The sequence below is a fragment of the Dipodomys merriami genome, unplaced genomic scaffold, assembly GCF_024711535.1.
Source record: "Dipodomys merriami isolate MVZ:Mamm:240054 unplaced genomic scaffold, mDipMer1.0.p SCAF_738, whole genome shotgun sequence".
NCBI classification, from domain to species: domain Eukaryota; kingdom Metazoa; phylum Chordata; class Mammalia; order Rodentia; family Heteromyidae; genus Dipodomys; species Dipodomys merriami.
The window spans coordinates 78,285-98,320 of NW_027206333.1; the positions used below are offsets into that span (position 1 = coordinate 78,285).

The 20,036-nt window shown below is 43.5% G+C and overlaps 1 protein-coding gene across 3 annotated transcripts in view; it reads right to left on the reverse strand.

The window, feature by feature from the left end:
- Positions 1 to 3,031: 3,031 nt before the first annotated feature.
- The window catches only part of LOC138818342 (protein FAM124A-like), a 61,431-nt gene continuing 44,426 nt past the window's right edge, over positions 3,032 to 20,036 (reverse strand). Inside the window, exons 4-6 of one of the 3 annotated variants that reach the window (XR_011369071.1) lie at positions 4,175 to 4,258; positions 3,650 to 3,792; positions 3,032 to 3,569 (exon numbers count right to left, since the gene is read on the reverse strand). Coding sequence is in view for 2 of the 3 variants with exons in the window: in XM_070009342.1 (XP_069865443.1) it covers positions 17,616 to 18,404 (789 nt within the window). In the remaining variant the exon portion in view is untranslated. Of the gene's footprint in view, positions 3,570 to 3,649; positions 3,793 to 4,079; positions 4,259 to 15,999; positions 18,405 to 20,036 lie in introns of those variants that run through there. The other 2 variants (XM_070009343.1, XM_070009342.1) reach the window with 2 other exon arrangements.

Sequence of the window (20,036 nt, forward strand, 5' to 3'; positions counted from 1 at the left end):
CTCGTCCGCTGCATCTGGCTCCTTCGTCCCCGACTCTCTGTGTCTCAGGTATGACTCCGCGGCGCCGCCGGAGCGGCAGCTGATGTGTTTCCTTGGCTTCCCCTCTCTTGTCTAACTCTCTGTCCTGTGATGGCACACTTGGTGTGATTCTCTGGCTTAGGACTGTTGACTGGAACTCCTATGCGAGAGCTTGTTCAGATTCCAGCTTCTCCTCCGCCATCTTCCCGGAACTCTAGCTTTTTTCTTTTTGCTTATATGGTGCTGAGGAATTGAACCCAGGGCCTCAGGCATGCAAGGCAAGCGCTCTACCACTGAGCCACCTTCCCAGCCCCTTGCCCATGTAATTGTAACCCCTTGGTACAGTATTTTCACAATAAATAAGAAAAAGAGATACTTAGGCACTAATTACTCAGCTTGTAATCCTAGCTACTCAGGAGATAAGATTTGAGGATCAAGTTGTGAAGTCAACTGGGGCAGAAAAGTCTATGAGACTCTTATCTCCAATTAACTAAGTAAAAGTTGAAAATGGAGCTGTGGATCAAGTGGTAGAAAGCCAGCCTTGAGTGAAAAAGGCAAGGAAGAATGTTAGGCCCTGAGTTCAAGCACACACACACACACATATACATAAAAAAGGTGCTTAGGCCATGAGGGTTTTACCCTCATAAATGGATTAATGCCCTCACTATGGGAATGGGTATCTGCTCATCAGTGTGAGCTCTCTATAAAAGCACACACTGAGCTTCCTGTATTTTTTTCTCTCTTCATTTCCATCTTGGGATGATACAGCAAGCCAACCTTTGATCTTTGACTTCCCAGACTCTAGAACTATGAACTGATAAATGTCTGTTCATTATAAATTTCTTAGTTTGTGATGTTGTATTACAGCAACACAAAATCGAGTAAGACAAAAGAGTTTGACGGGAAAGGTTTCTGTTTCAAAGGACTTTTACATTTTATTCTGCTCTAAGAATAAAGTGCTTATTTTGCTCACAACACACTTTATTCTTCCTTCTAGATATCTGTGGGTCCTTTGAATTTGCTTATCGTATCATAAATTCCTTAGCATAATTTGGGTTATACATAACTTCACATGTTATAAAGCAGACTACTATACTATTGACTAGTTATATGATTTTAGGAATCTCCCATTTTCTCTCTCATTATTATATAAAAATAGCCATAAGATTAAATGAGATCATGCATATAAAGTGTTTAGGATAGGTCATGGGCTTGACACATTGAGTTCTTAATAAATATCATCCATTTATTTTAGCACTAACCTGGAATGTCCTTTCCTTTTCTCTTTTCTTTCTTTCTTTCTTTCTTTTTTTTTTTTTTTTGTTGGTCACGGGGCCTGAACTCTGGGCCTGGGTGCTGTCCCTGCTCTTCAGTTCAAGGCTAGCACTCTACACTTGAACCACAGTGCCACTTCAGCTTTTTTCTGCTTATGTGTGCTGAGGAATCGAACCCAGGGCTTCATGCATGTGAGACAAGCACTCTACCACTGAGCCACCTTCCCAGCCCATGGAATGTCCTTTCCTGTAAGTCCATTAAGGCGGAGTAGTTTCTTAGCTGACCAAGGGTGCAGAGGTAAATGAAAGCTAGATATAATCAACAATAGCCCATAACAGCAAAGTAAGAACAAAAAGCTGGAATAATTTCAACTGGCAAAATAATGCTTTAACTTCTATGACCAATAATGGGCAGTTTACAGAAGGCTCTGATATATTCTCAAGCATACATTCAATATCATGTTTATTGTATTTGTGTGTGTGTGTGTGTGTGTGTGTGTGTGTGTGTGTGTGTGTTGCAGTCCTTTTATGACCTAGGTCAACATCCAAAGCAGGTTTGCTCAATATCTATTTATAATCACGTAGAGGCTATTTTTTCAATCACTGGAGATTTTTTTTAAAAACAAAGTAAGATCTGAACCCAGCATCACCCCTTCAAGTTTTGCATTTTTCCCAGTTTCATCAAAATTCCTCTGTCTCAAAGAATGTACATCCAGGGTGTCAGATTGAAAAATCATATATGAACTTGCTCAATAGCACAAAGGAAAATAAAAACCTGCAGGGCAAACTGGATAATGAAAGGAGAGGAATGGGGTGGAGCAGCATAGATGGGTAGATACACAGATGCAGACAAGGAAAGGATGGTGTTTCAACCGAGACCAACAGAAGAAGAAGATGTGGGAATAGAATGCAAGAAAAGAGCAGCACTGGCAGAGGGAATTTCTTGTGCAAAAATCTTGCTGAGCACTTGTTAGATTGAAACCGAGAGTTTGAGTCTGGCCAGTGCCATCTTGGCCACATGATGGATGGTAGGATATAGCATCTTGTCTTCATGTTAGGGGAAGGTGAAGCCCCCCAGGTGATGGGTGTGTCTGAATCCCTGGAGGCAGTGGGCAGGCACGTGGCTGATAGGTTACTAAACCTGTCAGTCCAGTGCGGGACTGGGAATTTCTTGTGACCCTGCCCCTGACCTGACCCTATTTAGGCCTGGACCAGTTCAGGAGCCATTATGCCATGTCACATGTCTCCAGTGTTTCTGTCCTGTCTCCTGTGTCCTGGCTCTTCTACAGTCACCAGGGACTATTGGAGCTGAATTGGTTTGTTGGTATTGTTTTTGTTCTTTCTTTCTTCTCTGGCCTTCATGGCTCAGTTTCCTAACAGTGTTAAGTGTATTTGCTGACTGGTCTTTGACACAGGAGTCTAGCATGCAGTCTCCAGCATTTATTTATTTATTTTTATCGGTCATGGGGCTTGCACTCTGGGCCTGGGCTCTGTCCCTCAGCTCTTCAGCTCAAGGCTAGTGCTCTACCAGTTGAGCCACAGTGCCACTTCCGGTTTTCTGGTGGTTTATTGGCGATCAGAGTCTCATGGACTTTCTTGCTGGCTTTGAACTACAATCCTACGATCTCAGCCTCCTAAGTAGCTAGGATTATAGGCATGACTCACTAGTGCCAGGCACTAGTTGCCAGCTTTTAATAAAGACTCCAAGATCTGATCCTTTCAAAATGTGGCTTCTCCATTTTATTTTCCTTACAACAAGATAAACTGAAGGGAGTGGGGTGGGGCAGGAGATCCAGAGAGCAAGGCCAAGGGGCTAAGAGTGGAGGCTAGGTCAAATGGAGGGTCCAGATCATGCAGATAGAGTTTTAGTCCAAGGGCAATAGGAAGCCACTGAAGAACTTTAAGCAGGGTAGTGACATGACCCAGTGCACAGGTAACCATCTTCCCCATTCCCTTTTTATTTTAACTTCTTTCCAATGGGCTGTGATTCCATCTTGGGCTCCCATAGCATTTTTCTTGTAAGGAGCACAGTCACCTTGTGCCTTCAGGTAGCCTCCAGTCCTTCTGAAGTCTCATCATTCTCTGAGGAAGGTGGTTACAAATCCTGGATATACCAAGAGGACTGGTCAGAGCACTGAGCCTAGAGTGGCAGCTGTCACCCTTAGCCATGCAGGTGGCTAACTCCTCCTCCATTGACCTTTGGCCTCCCCTGTCCTGGGTCTTTCACCATTCTTCCCAGGAGGCCTAGGGATGGAGAGACTGTTGCTTCTTTTTCATCTGATTTGGAGGAAAAAAAAAAAAAAGCAAAGTCATTGCACAGCCATTTCATTGAGATGGTGAAATACAAGACCACTTACTGTCAGAGTTTGAGGACTGAAGCCCCAGGTAGCTGCTACTGTTCTGGGAGAGAGTCTTAGCACTTGGCCTCATCCCACAGCCAAGAAGATTCCATTTGGTGTTTTATGTCATACATATAGCTCTAGAGGTACAGAAGGTCAACCTGAGGAAATAGGTAGAAAGTGACAATGGAAATAATTTCCACTGTGACGCAAAGGCATATGTCAAATATTTGAACTCCCAGGCCTATCTAGAAATACTATAATTCTGACCTGGCAAACATTAAAGAGAAAAGAATTATATTTGATCCATTTCAAACACGTGGACTGGAGCCAGCTGGACTGGAATCCATTTAATTTGTGAGGTGATTTTCCCACCCAGGAGTTTTGCAGGTGAAAAGTTTAAAATAGCTATATACACATAGGGAACCTGTGTAAATTGTAGGTTGGGAAAAGGTTCTGGGAGCAAGTGCTCTTCATGTTTGGCTCCAATTTTAGCAAAGGCACGAAAAATTTTAGAGAGCAAAGTAACAACTTTTATCTTACTCGTGGTCCAAACCAGATGTTCTGGATCCATACATAGGGGTAAGTAGAATGACTCAGAAATACATCATGGAAGGAATGAAAGGTCTAGAAAAAAAAAATAAGAATTCCATTAGTTGTTAGAAATAATAGAAAATGTGTGTGTGTGAGAGTGGAGCAAGGGAAGAGGGAGAGAGAAAAAAATGCCATATGGATGGGTTATAAGCCAAGTAAGCCAAAGAAACATAGGGTGCATGGTTTCCCTCATTTGTAATAATTAGAGTGTGCCTATAAATCTGTAAGTAAACACAATGGCTGGCAAAAGACAACCATTATACTTGGACATGATAAATTAAACAGGACTCTAAATATTCACACAGTGAGACCAAAGGAGCATATTCTCAGAAGATCACCAGGGCTTAATAACTATGTGTATATGATCATATAAAATGTTATTTACCAAGAAATGGAAACAAGATGTTGGTGTTTTTTTCTTCGTTGCTCTTTTGTTTTCTGTACCTTTTGTCTTGTATGTAAGTTTATCTGTTTTGTGGAGGGGGAACATAGATATGGTGGGACAAAAGGTGAACTAATTTAGCAGTGTTACTAGACACTAATGTTGACAATAAACTATACAATTTGGGGGAAAGGGGATTCAGGAGGGAAAAACTGGAAGAAAATGTGGGAAGAGGTGACACTGTCCAGAAAGAAATGTACTCATTTCCTGACCTATGTAACTGTAATCCCTCACTTCCACAATAAACATACATTTGAAAAAAGGAAGTCAGGACTTTTCAGACCAGAAGAATAAAAGCAGATAGGATTGGAACCCAACCAAGAAGGTAACTACAGATACCAGTAATGCCCTCACATGTTTTCCTCCCTACATTCAATTTCTTTCTGGAGGCCCTCTAGAACACCCGGATTGAGTATCAGGAAATGGGCAGTTTATCACCTTGAAATGAGCAGTCGATCAGGGCCAGGGGCTTTGACCTGGGATTGTGAAAATGTCATTTTTCATGAAAAGCCCACTATTAGGGACTGCAGAGATTGAGTCACACATAAATAATCCATGCATGCATGCATTCACTTGGATCTTGTTTATTGAGGCACTATTTTGAACAAAGGGCTCTTTGGTAATTTGCCTGGGTAGATAAGCAACTTGACCTGAGTCAGAGGCATTACATACTAGGGTGCTTCTGCAGTAAGAATCACGCTTGGGTGGATATACAGGAAAGCTTCTTGAAGGAGGTGGTCTTTGTAAAGGACTGTGAGATGACAGGAGTTTGACAGGCCAATGGGATGTGTTGGAGTAACAACCCAGGCTTTGGCCTGCAGATGAGAAGCGTGAAGTGTCTTTAATGGAGTGAAGGGCACAGCTGGCTGCAGCACAGAATGATAAAGGCTAAAGGCTAGGGTGGAGTAGGCAACAAGGTAGTATGGTGGAAGTCTGGAGACTGCATCTGAGGAGAAGCTAATTCTACTTGATTGGTAAGAGGCACCAGTGGGAGGGTCTTGGGCAGGAGGGTGGGTAAAGAACTTTAAAAACAATTAGCCATTACACATGGATGAATGGAAGGAGATTGATGCCAGTACAGTGGAGATTTGAGAATCTATGATTACACCCAGGAGAGCTAGAACACCATTCATAATGATACTGGATGGTAGCCTGATTCTCTGGCAACAAAATCAGAGAATGAAAAATGTTCTTCATTTCTTTTAGCTCAAACTCATTCTGACTCAAAGCCATCATCCTGGGTAGCTGAGAAACTCCACTGAAGTCATCATTGGATCTCTGTTCTCCAATAGGGGCCATACCAGAGTGTAGGAGGCTTATGTGGCCTCTGGTCTCTTTGTATTCCTCCTGCTGATGCCCTAGCTGTTCAGCCAGTTGTGGTCCACCAAGGAGGTTTCTGTACCATGAACATATGGAGAGATGAGGTATTAGCATGCCTCCATTCACAGGTGAGGTAAGTGTGTCATAAAGGTTAAGGAGCTGGTTATGATGAAAGATCAGCAGCTCCGTGCTCCACCCTGGTCAATACTATCATGTAACCAGGGTAGGAAGGAAGGAACGAGCAGCAGTGGGTTAGATGTGAAGGGAGCTGGAATTCTCCATTTTACCATGCTCATTTTAAATTGTGAAATTATTTAAAATCCAATCAAAATCGAAAATTTAACTTTTTAATGTTATTTAAAATTATTTAACAAGTACTTACCATAGAGAATATGAGTGGAAAGAGTGGTTCTATGACTCTACCACCCAGAAGCAGAAGTGACTGAGCTTTGGCATGCTTCTTTACAGTCTGTTTTTCTCTGCTTAGTTTTACATGGCTGTGTGCATTTTATGTTGTCAACATTTCATCCTCTTATTTTAGCTTTTTCCATTTTAATTACACATTCTTGGACACATTAGCCATAGTTTACAATATAGGCTCATAATTTATTATGGGGTGTGTGTGCGTGTATGTGTGTGTGTTTGGGTGTGTGTTTGTGCTGGTACTAGGGCTTGAACCCAGAACCTGGGTATTCTCTCCTAGCTTTTTCAACTCAAGGCTAATATTATATACTTGAGACACATCTCCACTTCCAGCTTTTTGGTAGTTAGAGATAAGAGTCTCATGGACTTTACTGCCTGGGTTGACTTTGAACTACAATCCTCAAGTCTCAGTCTCCTGAGTAGCTAGGATTACAGAAGTGAGCAACAGGTATCAGGCCTAATTTACTGTTCTTCCCTTGTGTACTGCACAGCCATTTGGCTCTCCAGCAGTGTTATTATTGATTGTACTGTGACAAAGATTTTATCAGGCTTTAGCTCTACTTTGGACAATTTCTTTTTTTTTTTTTTTTTTTTTTTGTCGGTCATGGGGCCTGAACTTTGGGCCTGGGCGCTGTCCCTCAGCTCTTCAGCTCAAGGCTAGTGCTCTACCACTTGAGCCATAGCACCACTTCCGGCTTTTTTTCTGCTTATGTGGTGCTGAGGAATCGAACCCAGGGCCTCATGCATGCCAAGGCAAGCACTCTACCACTGAGCCACCTTCCTAGCCCTGAACAATTTCTTTGGGAAAGAGTTCTGGAAATAAAATGAGGCATAAGTATTTCACTTTCATTAATCAGTGATGAGCTAATCTACTAATCGAATTTTTTTTTAAATTTAATTTAATTTAATTTTATTTGTGAACATACTGTACAGAGGAGTTACAATTACATGGGCAGGATATACTAATCGAATTTTTAAAAATAAGAGAGGTAAGACAAAATTGCCAAGTGGAAAAATGATTATGACTTTTGGATAAAGTATGAATTCAGATAACTTGAAATATGTCGCTCTGTTTAATTGGTCTATTACTATCTAAAGGTAAGGTTTGATTTTTTTCCCTTGTTTAACCATATATTAATAGTACAAAAGGATTTCATTGTGATATTTTCATATATTCACATAATGTGCTTCAATCAAATCATTCTCACTATTATTCTTTCTTATACTTCAACTTTGTTTATAATTTTAGTGTTTCATTACTTTTATACTTATACATAAAGTACTTTAGTAACATTCATCCTTCACTATAATGAGATATAAACATTTTATTTTTTTTGCCATTCCTGGGGTTTGAACTAGTGCTGTCCCTGAGCTTTTTTTGCTCAAGGCTAGCACTCTACCAGTTGAGCCATAGCTCTGCTTCTGGCTTTTTCTTTTTTCTTTTTTATATTTTAGTTTATTGAAGATAAGTGTCTCATGAACTTTTCTGCCTGGGCTTACTTCAAACCATGATCCTCAGATCTTGGCCTCCTGGGTACTAGGATTACAGGGATGAGCCACCAGTGCCTGGATGCTAAAAACATTTTGTTTGTTGTTGTTGTCAGTTGTGGGCCTTGAACTCTGGGCCTGGGCACTGTCCCTCAGCCCTTCAGCTCAAGGCTAGCACTCTACCACTTGAGCCACAGCACCACTTCCAGTTTCCTGGTGGTTTATTGGAGATAAGAGTCTCAAGGACTTTCCTGCCCAGGCTGGCTTTGAACTGTGATCCTCAGATCCTCCTGAGTAGCTAGGATTACAGGCATGAGCCACTGGTGCCTGGCTTGATAAAAGCATTTTTAAGGTTACTATTTCTAAAAACAGTTGTGTCAATTACTGGTAAAAGTCATCTATGAGACAGACACTGGGGGCTGGAAAGGTGGCTCAGTGGTAGAGTGCTTGCCTTGCATGCATGAGGCCCTGGGTTCGATTCCTCAGCACCACATAAGCAGAAAAAGCCAGAAGTGGTGCTGTGGCTCAAGTGGTAGAGTACCAGCTGGCCTTGAGCTGAAGAGCTAAGGGACAATGCCCAAGCCCAGAGTTCAGGCCCTACAACCGACAAAATAAAATAAAATAAAATAAAATAAAATAAAAAAACAGACACTGCTGGTTTATGTCTGTAATTCTACTTACTCAGGAGGCTAAATTTTCCTTTGGGCTGATTTTCCTCTGGTCTGATTGCAAACCAGAGGAAAAAAGTCATCAAAATTTTAAGAATCTTGGCATGGTAGCCAGTGCCTGTCATCATAACTATTACTGGAAGCAAATATTGGAGGATCAAGAGCCAGGTACATGTCTGAGCAGTAAGTGAGATTCTTTTTCAAGTGGGCCCAGGTGGCTCATGCCTGTAATCCTAGTTACCTAAGGCTGAGGTCTGAGAATTGTGGTGTAAAGACAGCTTGGGCAGCCAAGTCCATGAGACTCTTATCTCTAAACACCAACAAGCTGGAAGTGGAGATGTGGCTCAAGTTTTAGAATGCTAGCCTTGTACAAAAAAGCTCATAGACAGTACCTAGGCCATGAGATCACATCCCAGGAGTAGCACACTCGGGCACACATACACCCCCCCCCACACACACACAATCAGCACAACAAAGGGTTAGAAGTGGCTCAGTGGTAAGGCACTTAGTAAGCAGAAGGTTGTGAGTTCAAACCCCAGTAGAATAAGAGTCACAAAATAGACATAAGTTGAGTGTTATTTTTAAAACATTTGCTAAATTGAAAGATGGACATGATATCTCATTGTGTCTCGCTTTGCTTTTTTTTTTTTTTTTTTGGTTGGTTGTGGGGCTTGAACTCTGGGCCTGGGCTCTGTCCCTCAGCTCTTCAGCTCAAGGTGAGTACTCTACCACTTGAGCCACTGTGCCACTTCCTGGACTTTCCTGCCCAGGCTGGCTTTGAACCATGATCCTCAGATCTCAGCCTCCTGAGAAGCTAGGATTACAGGCGTGAGTCACCAGCACCTGGCTGTCTTTGCTTTTTTTGGGGGGGGGGGGTCCGGTTGTGGGGCCTGAACTCTGGGCCTGGGCGTTGTCCCTCAGTTCTTCAGCTCAAGGCTAGCGCTCTACCACTTAAGCCACAGTGCCACTTCCAGCTTTTTTCTTTTTTGCTTATGTGGTGCTGAGGAATCGACCCCAGGGCCTCATGTATGCAAGGCAAGCGCTCTACCACTGAGTCACCTTCCCAGCCCTTGGCTTTGCTTCTTGATACGGTTTATTTCTCACAACAACTCTATAAAGAAGGTATTGGTCTTTTGCCTACTATCAACCTTGAAGGTTGAATCTTCTGGCACCTTATCTAGTCTTGGCCTTATTCTCCTACAAATGAGGAAAACAAGGCTCAGAAACACACTTAATGAAGGATACATGGCTAGGAAGTCTCAGCAGTGAGATTCAAATTCAGGTATTTGTAACTGCAGAACTCTATTTCTTTCTACTATACTGTCTTGGGACATAATTCTGGGTTTTAGAATGTGAACAACTAAGAGAGAGAGAAAAAGAAAAACCATGAACAGAACTGAGAAATACAGGAGGAGGAAGAAAAGAAGAGGAAAAGGGAGAGTTCTCTGTGGCACATAATTGTGTGTGATGCTTTGGTGTGGGTTAGTTTTGGGCACAGGATAATCCTAAATCATGGTTATTCAGTAGGCAGCTGAAAATTCAGTTCTAGCCCACCAGCAAAGTGTGACCCAATGTAGGAGAGGCCAGGTAAGCTGTAGGACAGGACAGGAAGGAAAGACACCCATATGGAAGGCACTAGTGTTTATCAAATCTGAGAGCAATGGCAAGGTTAGACCTAGAACAGAACATGACCTCCTTGGAAGGTCACATGTGATTAGGTCACAATCCCAACCAGATGCCTGGGAGTACAGCCAGGATGTGGTGTCCAGCAAGGGCAATGCTGGACAGAGGAAATAGTCGTGAGAAGCCAGAGTGGAACTATGGACTCGGAAAGTAAACAAAGAAGCCAGTAGATCCACACCGGTCCACAGAAACAGCTCAGATGATGGACTCAGCTCCACAAGGCCACTGAGGTTCAGGGCAAAGGAAAATTCCAGAGCTCCTGGCACAGGTGAGCTAGCTTGTATAGGAGGACCATTTTTGTAGCAAATGGAACACAAATCTTGGAGCAGAACTAGGAGGAGCCTTCTGTTGCCCAAGTCAATTTCCTCTGCTCTGTCAGGTAGCATTTTCCATCTTGTGACCAATGCAAAGGACAAAAGCCCCTACTAGACCCATTCTACCCTTTACTATCTTTTTCACAGCTGGCTCATTAGACTCAGACTCATGCAATAAAAAGGGATCTTGAAGAGGGAATGGATAATTCTAGCTCTGGCTGACTGGGGGACCAGGTTAACTTTTTTAAAAAATTGTTAAGATTTTTATTTTATTCTATTTTTTAGTATCTTTAAGTAGTTGTACAAAGGAGTTGCAATGTAACAAAGAAGTTTATGAATACAATGCGTCTTGATCAGTCACTCCTTTCAATCTTCTTACCCATCCCTCCCTTACGCACCCCTTCCCTTGCTTTCTTAATTTTGTAGGATATATATTGGATTCTTGGTTGCATTCTCCCACTCTTCTCCTCTTCATTTGTCCACCCCTTACTCTTTGACCCCACCCCACACTTTTCAAGAACCCGCTTTCTGGTTCTTTATTTTGCTGAACTTTGACTTTGCCTTTCTAAGGAATTATACTATTTGAGATCTCCTTTAAATCCACTGTATTTCAGTTAATACACTTGTATACATTTACATATTGCCCAACATATTTACTTATAAGTTTATAAGCTAAATCCAGCTTCCACATATAAGGAAGAACATACATCCTTTGTCTCTCGGGCCTGACTGACTACACTTAACACAATTTTTCCCGGTCTCTCCATTGCTTTACAAATGGTACAATATCATTCTTTCTGATGGATAGGTAAAATTCCATGTATACCCCATTTTCTTGATTCGTTCATCCATTGAGAGGTATCTGGGTTGATTCTATACCTTAGCGATGGTGAATAGTGCTGTAATAAATATGGCTAAATTTTGAGAGGGGAATAATCCAAAGCCAAAGGGTTTGGAAGCATCTGGGAAGTCAGGATGAGTCTGGATCGTTGAGACCAGAAATAAGAGGTAGATAAAAGTTGGCCAAACAGCACAGGATGGAAGCAACTCAGTACAGTAATGCTTGGAAGTGATGGGATAGGAGGGCTTGGGCTAGGTCAGGCCCCCAGATGGCCAGAGGGGCAAATGTCTCAGGTTATTACAGGTAGCAACAGGGAAATGGACAACCTTGGACTCTAGAGTAGGCAGAGAAATAGACCAGCAGTAAAGCAGGTTTCACAGGCTGATGAACTTATGGGTCAGGAAGCAAGAGGAAAGGGATTAGGGAAGGGGAGCTCAGAACTGGAGATTTGCAAGCAAGATGTTTAGAATGGTAACACATCTCAGGGCCTGGCTTTGTGGGTGGTAGCTGGAAATGGAGGAGAAAATCAGGGAGGTGTGGGAGGTTAGTGGATGGTGAGGTGATCAGCACATATGATTTCCTGGTGGGTGAATTCTACCTGGAGATGGTAGAGAGGAAGTGGGAAGAGAACTGGCTGAAGCAAAACTTTCCCTGACTCTTCACAGGAGTCTGGAATGGCATAGCGTGGCACCTGCTGGATAGAAGGTACGGTTATTCTTTAGGGAAAGATTAGAACACCAGAAAAGAAAGAAAAGAACATCGACATTTATGAAGCACTGAGAGGTAGTCTTGGGTCTTTTGCACAAATTACTTAATTAAAATTTCAAAATGACTCTCCAAAATAAAGAGCTCTGTCCATTTGTTATGGATGGTGAAACGAAATAACTCAGCCATAATGCAAGTGAGAGTCAGAACTAGGAATCAAGTCCATTTAGTGTCCAAATGTGAGGCTGTGACTCTGAGGTAAATTCCATTCGCTCTACCAGGAAGATGCTAAAATGGTTGGAAAAATAGTAAATAATAATGTTGGCAGAAGAAGAGTAATTCCTCAAGGGTGGTATGTCTGTTCCTTTCAATACCTGGCTGGCTGCCTGATGCACACTGGGACATAATAACGACTGGCTGAATTTGCATGAAGGACAATATGCAAATCTATTCAAAGCAATGAAGGAAGAGGGAAGAGTTACCTTCTTCTTCCTCTTCCTTCTCCTCCCCCTCCTCCTTTCTTTTATTTTGCCAGTCCTGGAGCTTGAACTCAGGGCCTGGGCACTGTCTCTGAGTCCTCTACCACTTGAGCCACAGCATCACTTCCAGCTTTTTTCTGAGTACTTTATAGGAGATAAGAGTCTCACAGACTTTTCTGCCCCATCTGGCTTCGAACCACCATCCTCAGATCTCAGCCCCCTGAGTAGCTGTGCCTGGCTAAGGAAGAGTTTCTGACACTGGAATTCTTATGTCTTTTCAGGCATGTCATTGAAGATTGGGGAAGATGAGGAGACTCATCTTACCTGAAAGCCTTCACTACACTGGAAGCCTTTTCTTGGGGTGGGGAAGAAATCCAAGTTGGCCATGCAGCTACAGAATGTGGAAAGCCAGCCTCACCCTTCCCACACACCAGGAGTTACCTCCTCTCTCCACAAGATGATGGATGGGTGGAGATCTCAGGACCCTGTCCAGAGCACTTGGGGTGGATACCCTGCCCTCTAAATATTCTCCTTTCCACACTCCAAGTTGAAAAGCCATCAACTTGGACCAGAGAAAATCCCCAATGAATCTTTCCTGATGAGAAGATACTTTTAGAAATCAGCTTTTGGAAAAATAGCATTGAGGCAACTTAATTCACAATGAAATAGGATTCTCTGGACCTGAATGAAATCTATAAAGACAATCACCTTTCCCTTTTCCCCCTGGCTTCCTGGACAGTCAACTGCAGCATTTAACCCCATTCTATTCTTTAATCTGACTTTTCTACTTCTGTTCACATTATTTTATCTCACTGTAATTTAAGTCATCTCAGTGCTCTTTAGAAGTAAACAAAATAGAAAAATGAAACTTGGGATAAGGAAAGGAAGTCAAATGGAATCTTTTTGATGGAAAAAGGCTGTTACTGACCCTCCTGGACACAGCGGCCACCAGGTGGCACCAAAGTCTTCTCATAGCCATCTCCAGTGACCCACTATGGCCTGGAAGTGTTTCTGTTCAGCGGCCATTTCTAGGATAGTACCACACACATTTGGGGTGCTTTGAATCTAGAGATTAGTAGAACTGAATTAAGGGGTGAGCGTGACTTTCACACACTCAAGATCAGCAATGTCCCCAATTGGACAGGGCTTCTACCATCTAGAATAGGGCTGATGGGGGCTCCAGGCACCTGGAGGTGAGGACTTTGTACCAAATGGATGGGAAGGATGTCATCAATCATGCAGGAACATTCTGTCACATATTAGTCTAGTGACTTCTGCCTGCAAGGAGTATATTGTTCCTAATTGTGGCACATCTTTGGACAATAGTTGTTACCATCCAAAGTAGAAATTGAGGCTCTCTCTCTCTCTCTCTCTCTCTCTCTCTCTCTCTCTCTCTCTCTCTCTCTCTCTCTCTCTCTCTCTCTCCGTCTTATGCTGAGATCAAACCCAGGACTTTGTGTGATAAGCAGGTACTCTACCACTGAGTGACCTTCCTTCCTTCCTTCCTTCCTTCCTTCTTTCCTTCCTTCCTTCTTCTTTTCTTTCTCTTTTTTCAGTCGTGGGGCCTGAACTCTGGGCCTGGGAACTGTCTCTGAGCAATTCAGCTCGATGCTGAACCACTTCAGCCATAGCACCACTTCCAGCTTTTTCTCCTTATGTGGTGCTGAGGAATCGAACCCAGGGCCTTATGCATGCTAGGCAAGAATTCTACCACCGAGCCACCTTCCCAGCCCCAGTCTATCTTTCTTTTTCTTTCTATTTCTTTCTTTCCCTTCCTTCCTTCCTTCCTTTCTTCCTTTCCTTTTTCTTTCCTTTCTCTTTCTTTTCCTTCCTTCCTTTCCTTCCTTCTTTTCTTTTTTCTTTCTTTCCTTCCTTCCTTTTCTCTTTCTTCTTCTCTCTTTTTTTCTGACAAAAGGATGCTTTATTTCTCTTGTGAATATACAGAACCAAATGGGAGCTCTCAAAAGCTTGTTTAAGTTCTAGGCAAGATTTGTTCTCTTTACATTAAAAAAGTCATTTTATTTTTGAGTTAAGATACAGTTGTGAGGGGGTTTCACTGTGACATTTCCATACATGCACACAGTGCATATTTTACGAATTCACCCCTTTTATTGTATTCACGTTGCTCACCTGTCTTCAACAACCTCTTTTCAAACAGCACTGGTGGTTTCATTATGCTGATTATCTCTCACTCCTATTCTCCCCTCAGTGTGGCCTCCTTTCTCCCTTCCCTTTCCCTCTTCCTCCCCAGGTCTCCAGTGGTTGTTGTACTTGCTCTTAAGCTCCTAGACTTCTGAGTTTACTAATAGAGAAGGACTGACAGTTGGAGAATTCAGCTATAGAAAGTACAGGGCCAGGAAAACACATGCATGTCTTCTGATTTCTTTGGAGGCTAAAGACATCAGCCATATATCCCAGGGTCTTTCTGCTAAAAGTAAGTATCTGGTCTCCGAGATACCCTCGATGGCGTGATCCAGTATGCCACTGTGAAGGCCACCTCACCCACTGACTTTAATAGCTTGGGGCTCAAGTAAAACCCCATTTGTTTTACCATGTGCCAACCCTCTCAGGGTCATAAAAGTCTCATCATCATCTCAGGTCCCCACTGATCCACTGGGTTGGGCTCTACAACAATCCTAACAAGGTATGCAAATATGCTAAAATAGGAGTGCCATTAAGGATGAAGATGGGAATCATCACTAGGCATTTGATCCACTTCATTGCCTTTTGCTACATGAGCTTGCTTCCCTGTTCTCTAGACTGTATGTCATCATCTCTAAATTTTTATTTTTCCTTATAACATTCATATGCTGTTGACTTGGAGTCACATTTCTAGGGAGGAGGTGGGCTGCTGGCTGCTTTCTAGGAACCAGCTCTGGAGAAAGCCTCTCCTTTCTGTTCTGAGCACTTCAAGGGTCTGTGGTCACTGGCTTGGCCCAGAAGACCCATTTTCTTGGTATTATTACACAGAACAGCAGAATGGGGAGCAGAACTTAAATTTTTGTTGTGGACTAGAATCTGGACTGGTCAACTACTTCTTAGGTCAACTCTGGTTACCACTTGCACTGGTGAATTTTTTTTTTTTTTTTTTGCCGGTCATGGGCCTGAACTCTGGGTCTGGGCACTGTCCCTCAGCTCTGCAGCTCAAGGCTAGCGCTCTACCACTGGAGCCACTGTGCCACTTCCAGCTTTTTCTGTTTATGTGGTGCTGAGGAATCAAACCCAGGGCCTCATGCTTGCAAGGCATGCACTCTACCGCTGGGCGACCTTCCCAGCCCCTGAATTAAGTTTTATTGCAACTCAACCACTCCCATTCATTTACATTTTATTTATCATGCAACAATGGAAGTGGAGACTGACAAAGATTAATATATTACTGACAAAGTTTAAAACATTTATTATCTAGCCCTTTTCAGAAAAAGTCTGCTCACTCATTGCCTAGAATTTAGAAGAGACCATGTATTTTCTTTAAAAAAATTTATTTACATTGGAGCAGAATATTACAATCCCAAGTCCTGGGAAGTCCAGGGTGTTTGAGGAAGGATCTAAAGCCCTTGCTACGGGGTGGCCAACCTTAGGTTGCAGCTCAAGTCTGATGACTGAGAACAGCAGCCTGGAGGCCATGTGACAGCTGGTGTGAACACTTCCAGAGAAGAAACGTGGCTCATGAGTAATTCAGGCAAGGAGCACCAGGCTGGTAAATGAACAACGCAGGTCCATGTTGTTTCTCTGTAAATATTAAATAGCATCAGGGACAGCTTGGCATTGCCCCTGATGCTAGCACTTGGCATTGCTGACGTTGCAGTTGTAAACATATCCTTACAGGGAGACTTAAATGCCATTCACAGGGTGGCAGAATAGGACAATAGACCGGAAAAGCCAATGTTGGGTTAAAGCATCAGCTTTAATTAAGGCTCCCATGTCCTCATGAAGGCTAGCAGGGTACCAGTGTTCGCTCAGAAAGAGTATTTTGGGTGGCTTCCCACTTTGGGGGAAGGGTGACACTTGCTCATCTGTGCAATCAGAAAACACTAGCTGAAACATTCCAAGTTATTTAAAAAAATGAAGAACATAGGAGATTGATGTATATTTCTTGAGAAAAAAAAAGTGTAAAATGTGGCTCCTGTCACTTACAGAGCCGTGGATGTGGCCCTTGAATTGTGCTTTTGAAAGTGAAAGAGTCTTATGAAGCCCGTCTAACCATTATGTTTCACATCCTATTATACTTTATCTCCAAAGACCATGTCTGTCTGGGTGATCCAAATCAGCCTAGATGGTGGACTGATCTTCAGCCCATCATTCATGACAGTCAATGTGTTGTTGAAAAAGTATTTGCAAATCTAGGTTTGAGAACTGAAATTATTTAACTGCACAGGGAATCTGTGACTCATGTTAAATTCCTCAAAGCATATTAGCCACTTTGGTCCAAATCCAGATTTTCGTATGTTGCAGGGGTTTTGAAGGGAGGCATTTTGCAGTCTGATGTAAGCTGACAGCCATCTTAGGCTGCCTGTCAGCTTAAGCAAGACTTGCAAATTTCTAGGGCCATTGTCCTGTGGAAATATAAATCTATGGGGGAGGGGGGACTCCAATAAGCTGTACTTTCTGTCATTGTGCTTGGATAGCTCTTAGAAGTCACTTGCTTTCTCTCCCATATTCAACATGTTGGCTTTAATTGTTTCACTTTCACAGCATGAAACATTTGCCAAATCAGCTCTGGCTGACTGGGTTTTCTCTTCATCTTAAATAATTATACAAAGCATTTAAATTGTATAATGGAATATTCAAAATATATTTTAGGACTTAAGTTTGTGGAGAACTTATTTGCATAGAAATGTCAGTATTTTTTTTCCACCACAGTCCCTAGAAATACATTGTCTCAGCTAAGGAGGCGTGGCAGGGCCTCTGTGCTAATAAACCCCGGGAAACGGATTAACAGGTTCCAGACAGACCTGGAAATCCAGGCTGAGAACACTGGGGGACCTGAGCCTGTGGGTCTGAGTTTGTGTTTGGAAGACAAGCCATGATCAGATGTAGAACTCCTCCATGTCAGCCACTGCTGCTGCTGGTGCTGGTGGTATATTTTGGTCAGCCCTTGTAGTCTTGGGGCCATCAGAAGGGAGCTGTGTGGATGATTCTCTGAGTGACGAGGCACTGAAAGCTGGGGGAGCAGTGATGGCGGTCTCTGAGGAGCTGGCAGACCCTTTGGTGAGGAAGGGGAGGGGAGTCCATGAGGATTCTGGGGTCATCCCACTGGCTGTAGGTAGAAGTCTTTCTTCTCTGGGATCCTTGTGTGCTGGCTTGTGGCTGTTGTATCTTTCAGAAGACAGGGAAGTTTCCACAGAACTGCAGAATGTACTTGGGGCAGAATATGCTGAGACCACTGATAGGTCGGAGGAGGACAGCCGCAGGCCTGTGTCTACATCTGTCTCCTGGGCCCCCTCCAAATCATCAATGGAGAAGAGGTGACCAGGCTTCCTCTCTGATGCCCTGTGGCTTGGGGCATCGATGTTAGAAAACCACTGTGGTTCAGCTGAAGAGACTGGGGAGGGGCCTTGGGTGGGCAAACAAAACAAGGACTTGCTTCTCTGGAAAGACCAGGGAGGGCAAGGGATGCTACTGGCTAGTCTGGCACATTCCTGCTGTTGCTCAGGAGGCAAACTTCTCCGGCTGGGCACTGTGAATGGGGTTGGCTCTCTGATGCCCGGTGTACGGCTAGGTACAGTGGTAGTGGGTGAAGGAGCATAATGAGGCTTCTTCTCATAGGAGTGGTGTGCTCTGTTGGGTTTGGTGAACTTCCTGTGCTTCTTCTGGGCCTATGAGAGGAGAAGGTAGACCTCGTTAGTCAGGAAATTTGCTGTTCAATGCTGCATGAAAACACTGCCAATCAGTGGAAACTTCCAGCAATGTCTCAGCAATAAAGCACTACCAGTAATTTTGTTCTCCAAAGACAGAAGCAGACAAAGCAATGAGGAGGAGTCTGTGGCAGACAGTCTGAGGACGAGCCACCTTTGAGGTGGGGGGAGATGCAGGCAGGTCTTCCTTACAATAGGGACCAATACTGCAGTCTTGAAGTATTGAACATGGGAATGTGTCCAACAGGTTAGCAAAAATGGGCAAGTGCTTGGCTGAGCACGCTAATGAAGATAAAGAACTCTTGGGGGAATGCAAAAGGAATATGTGCAGGGTTTATGCTTTTCCTCAACCACATTGCCATGATCTTCCCCCTGTAGACATTGTTTGGACAGTACTGGCAGGAAGAGGAATTTTGCCAGGGGCTGGATTACAGCACGTGAGGTCCCAGGACAGAGTCCTCCTGGTAGCCTATGGTTCAGGGTGAGGGGGCTCTCAGGAGGTCAGCATTTGTTCACTTGCTCTTAGGCACTACTGATTCCTCTCTGTATTCTGCCCTTTCCGAAATTAAGATACATGAAAGGGAAGTTCTGAGCACAGACAGGTCCTGAGGATGCTGGTGCGTGAGCAGTTTCACCCTTAACACAGTGCCCTCATTGCTCACAAGGGCCCTCCACACATAGCCCACACTGAAGCTCTCCAGGCCCTTGCTTCTGCCGTACAGAACTGGGCCTTTCCCTTCCCACACACCAATCTACTTATTTGTTTCTCTCTGATTTTCTCAGTGACCTATGTCCAAGCCTATAGGCCAACCTCACAGTACAACGTTTCAATTCAGCGATGGGTAGAGGATAGTAGATCTAGCTTTAGAGAGGATCGGATCATCTGATGTATGAGCTGTGAAATACTGAAAGGATTTTCCCTGGGGTGTTCAAGGGGACATTTCTATCTAGTCAGTATACAGCAGGCAGAGTCACTGGGCTTCACAACAAACACTTCTGCCTCCTCTGTCAAATGGGTTTTCCCATAGCCATGGAGGACTTCAGCTCAATGTGACACATACTCATGGAGGATCTGGGTTATAAAGAGGGAACCATGAGGAGGAAGAATCTGTTTGTTTATTTTTTTACCACATGGAATTTATACTCCATTGAAAGGGTGGGAGAGACAGCAAGTAAGAGCCTAGATGGTGTGAAGACAGGCCCTTTCAGGAACACTGAGGAAAGACCATGGTTGCTCAGGGCGCAGTGGAGGAAGTCTGACCACTCGTCTTGGAGAAGGGGCAACTGTGCTCCTGGAGGTTGGCATGAGTGGAGAAGGTGAATGGTGGGGAGAAAAGCCAGCACAAGCACAAGCCGTGGGCAGAGTCTGGCCTGGCTGCTGGCCAGAGAGGTGGAAAGCAGTGATGGAAAGCCAAGTTGAGAACTGAGACTGGGGCCATGTTGGTCAAAGAGGTCTTGACCATGTGGGCAAACAATCCATGAACTTATTTTTCTGCTAGTGTCAGAGTCTTATGTTTCTTCTCTGACTGTTCCTTTCATTGATTTCCAAGGTAATTTTTTTTTTGCCTTCTTCCAAAAATCTCTTAATCTTAT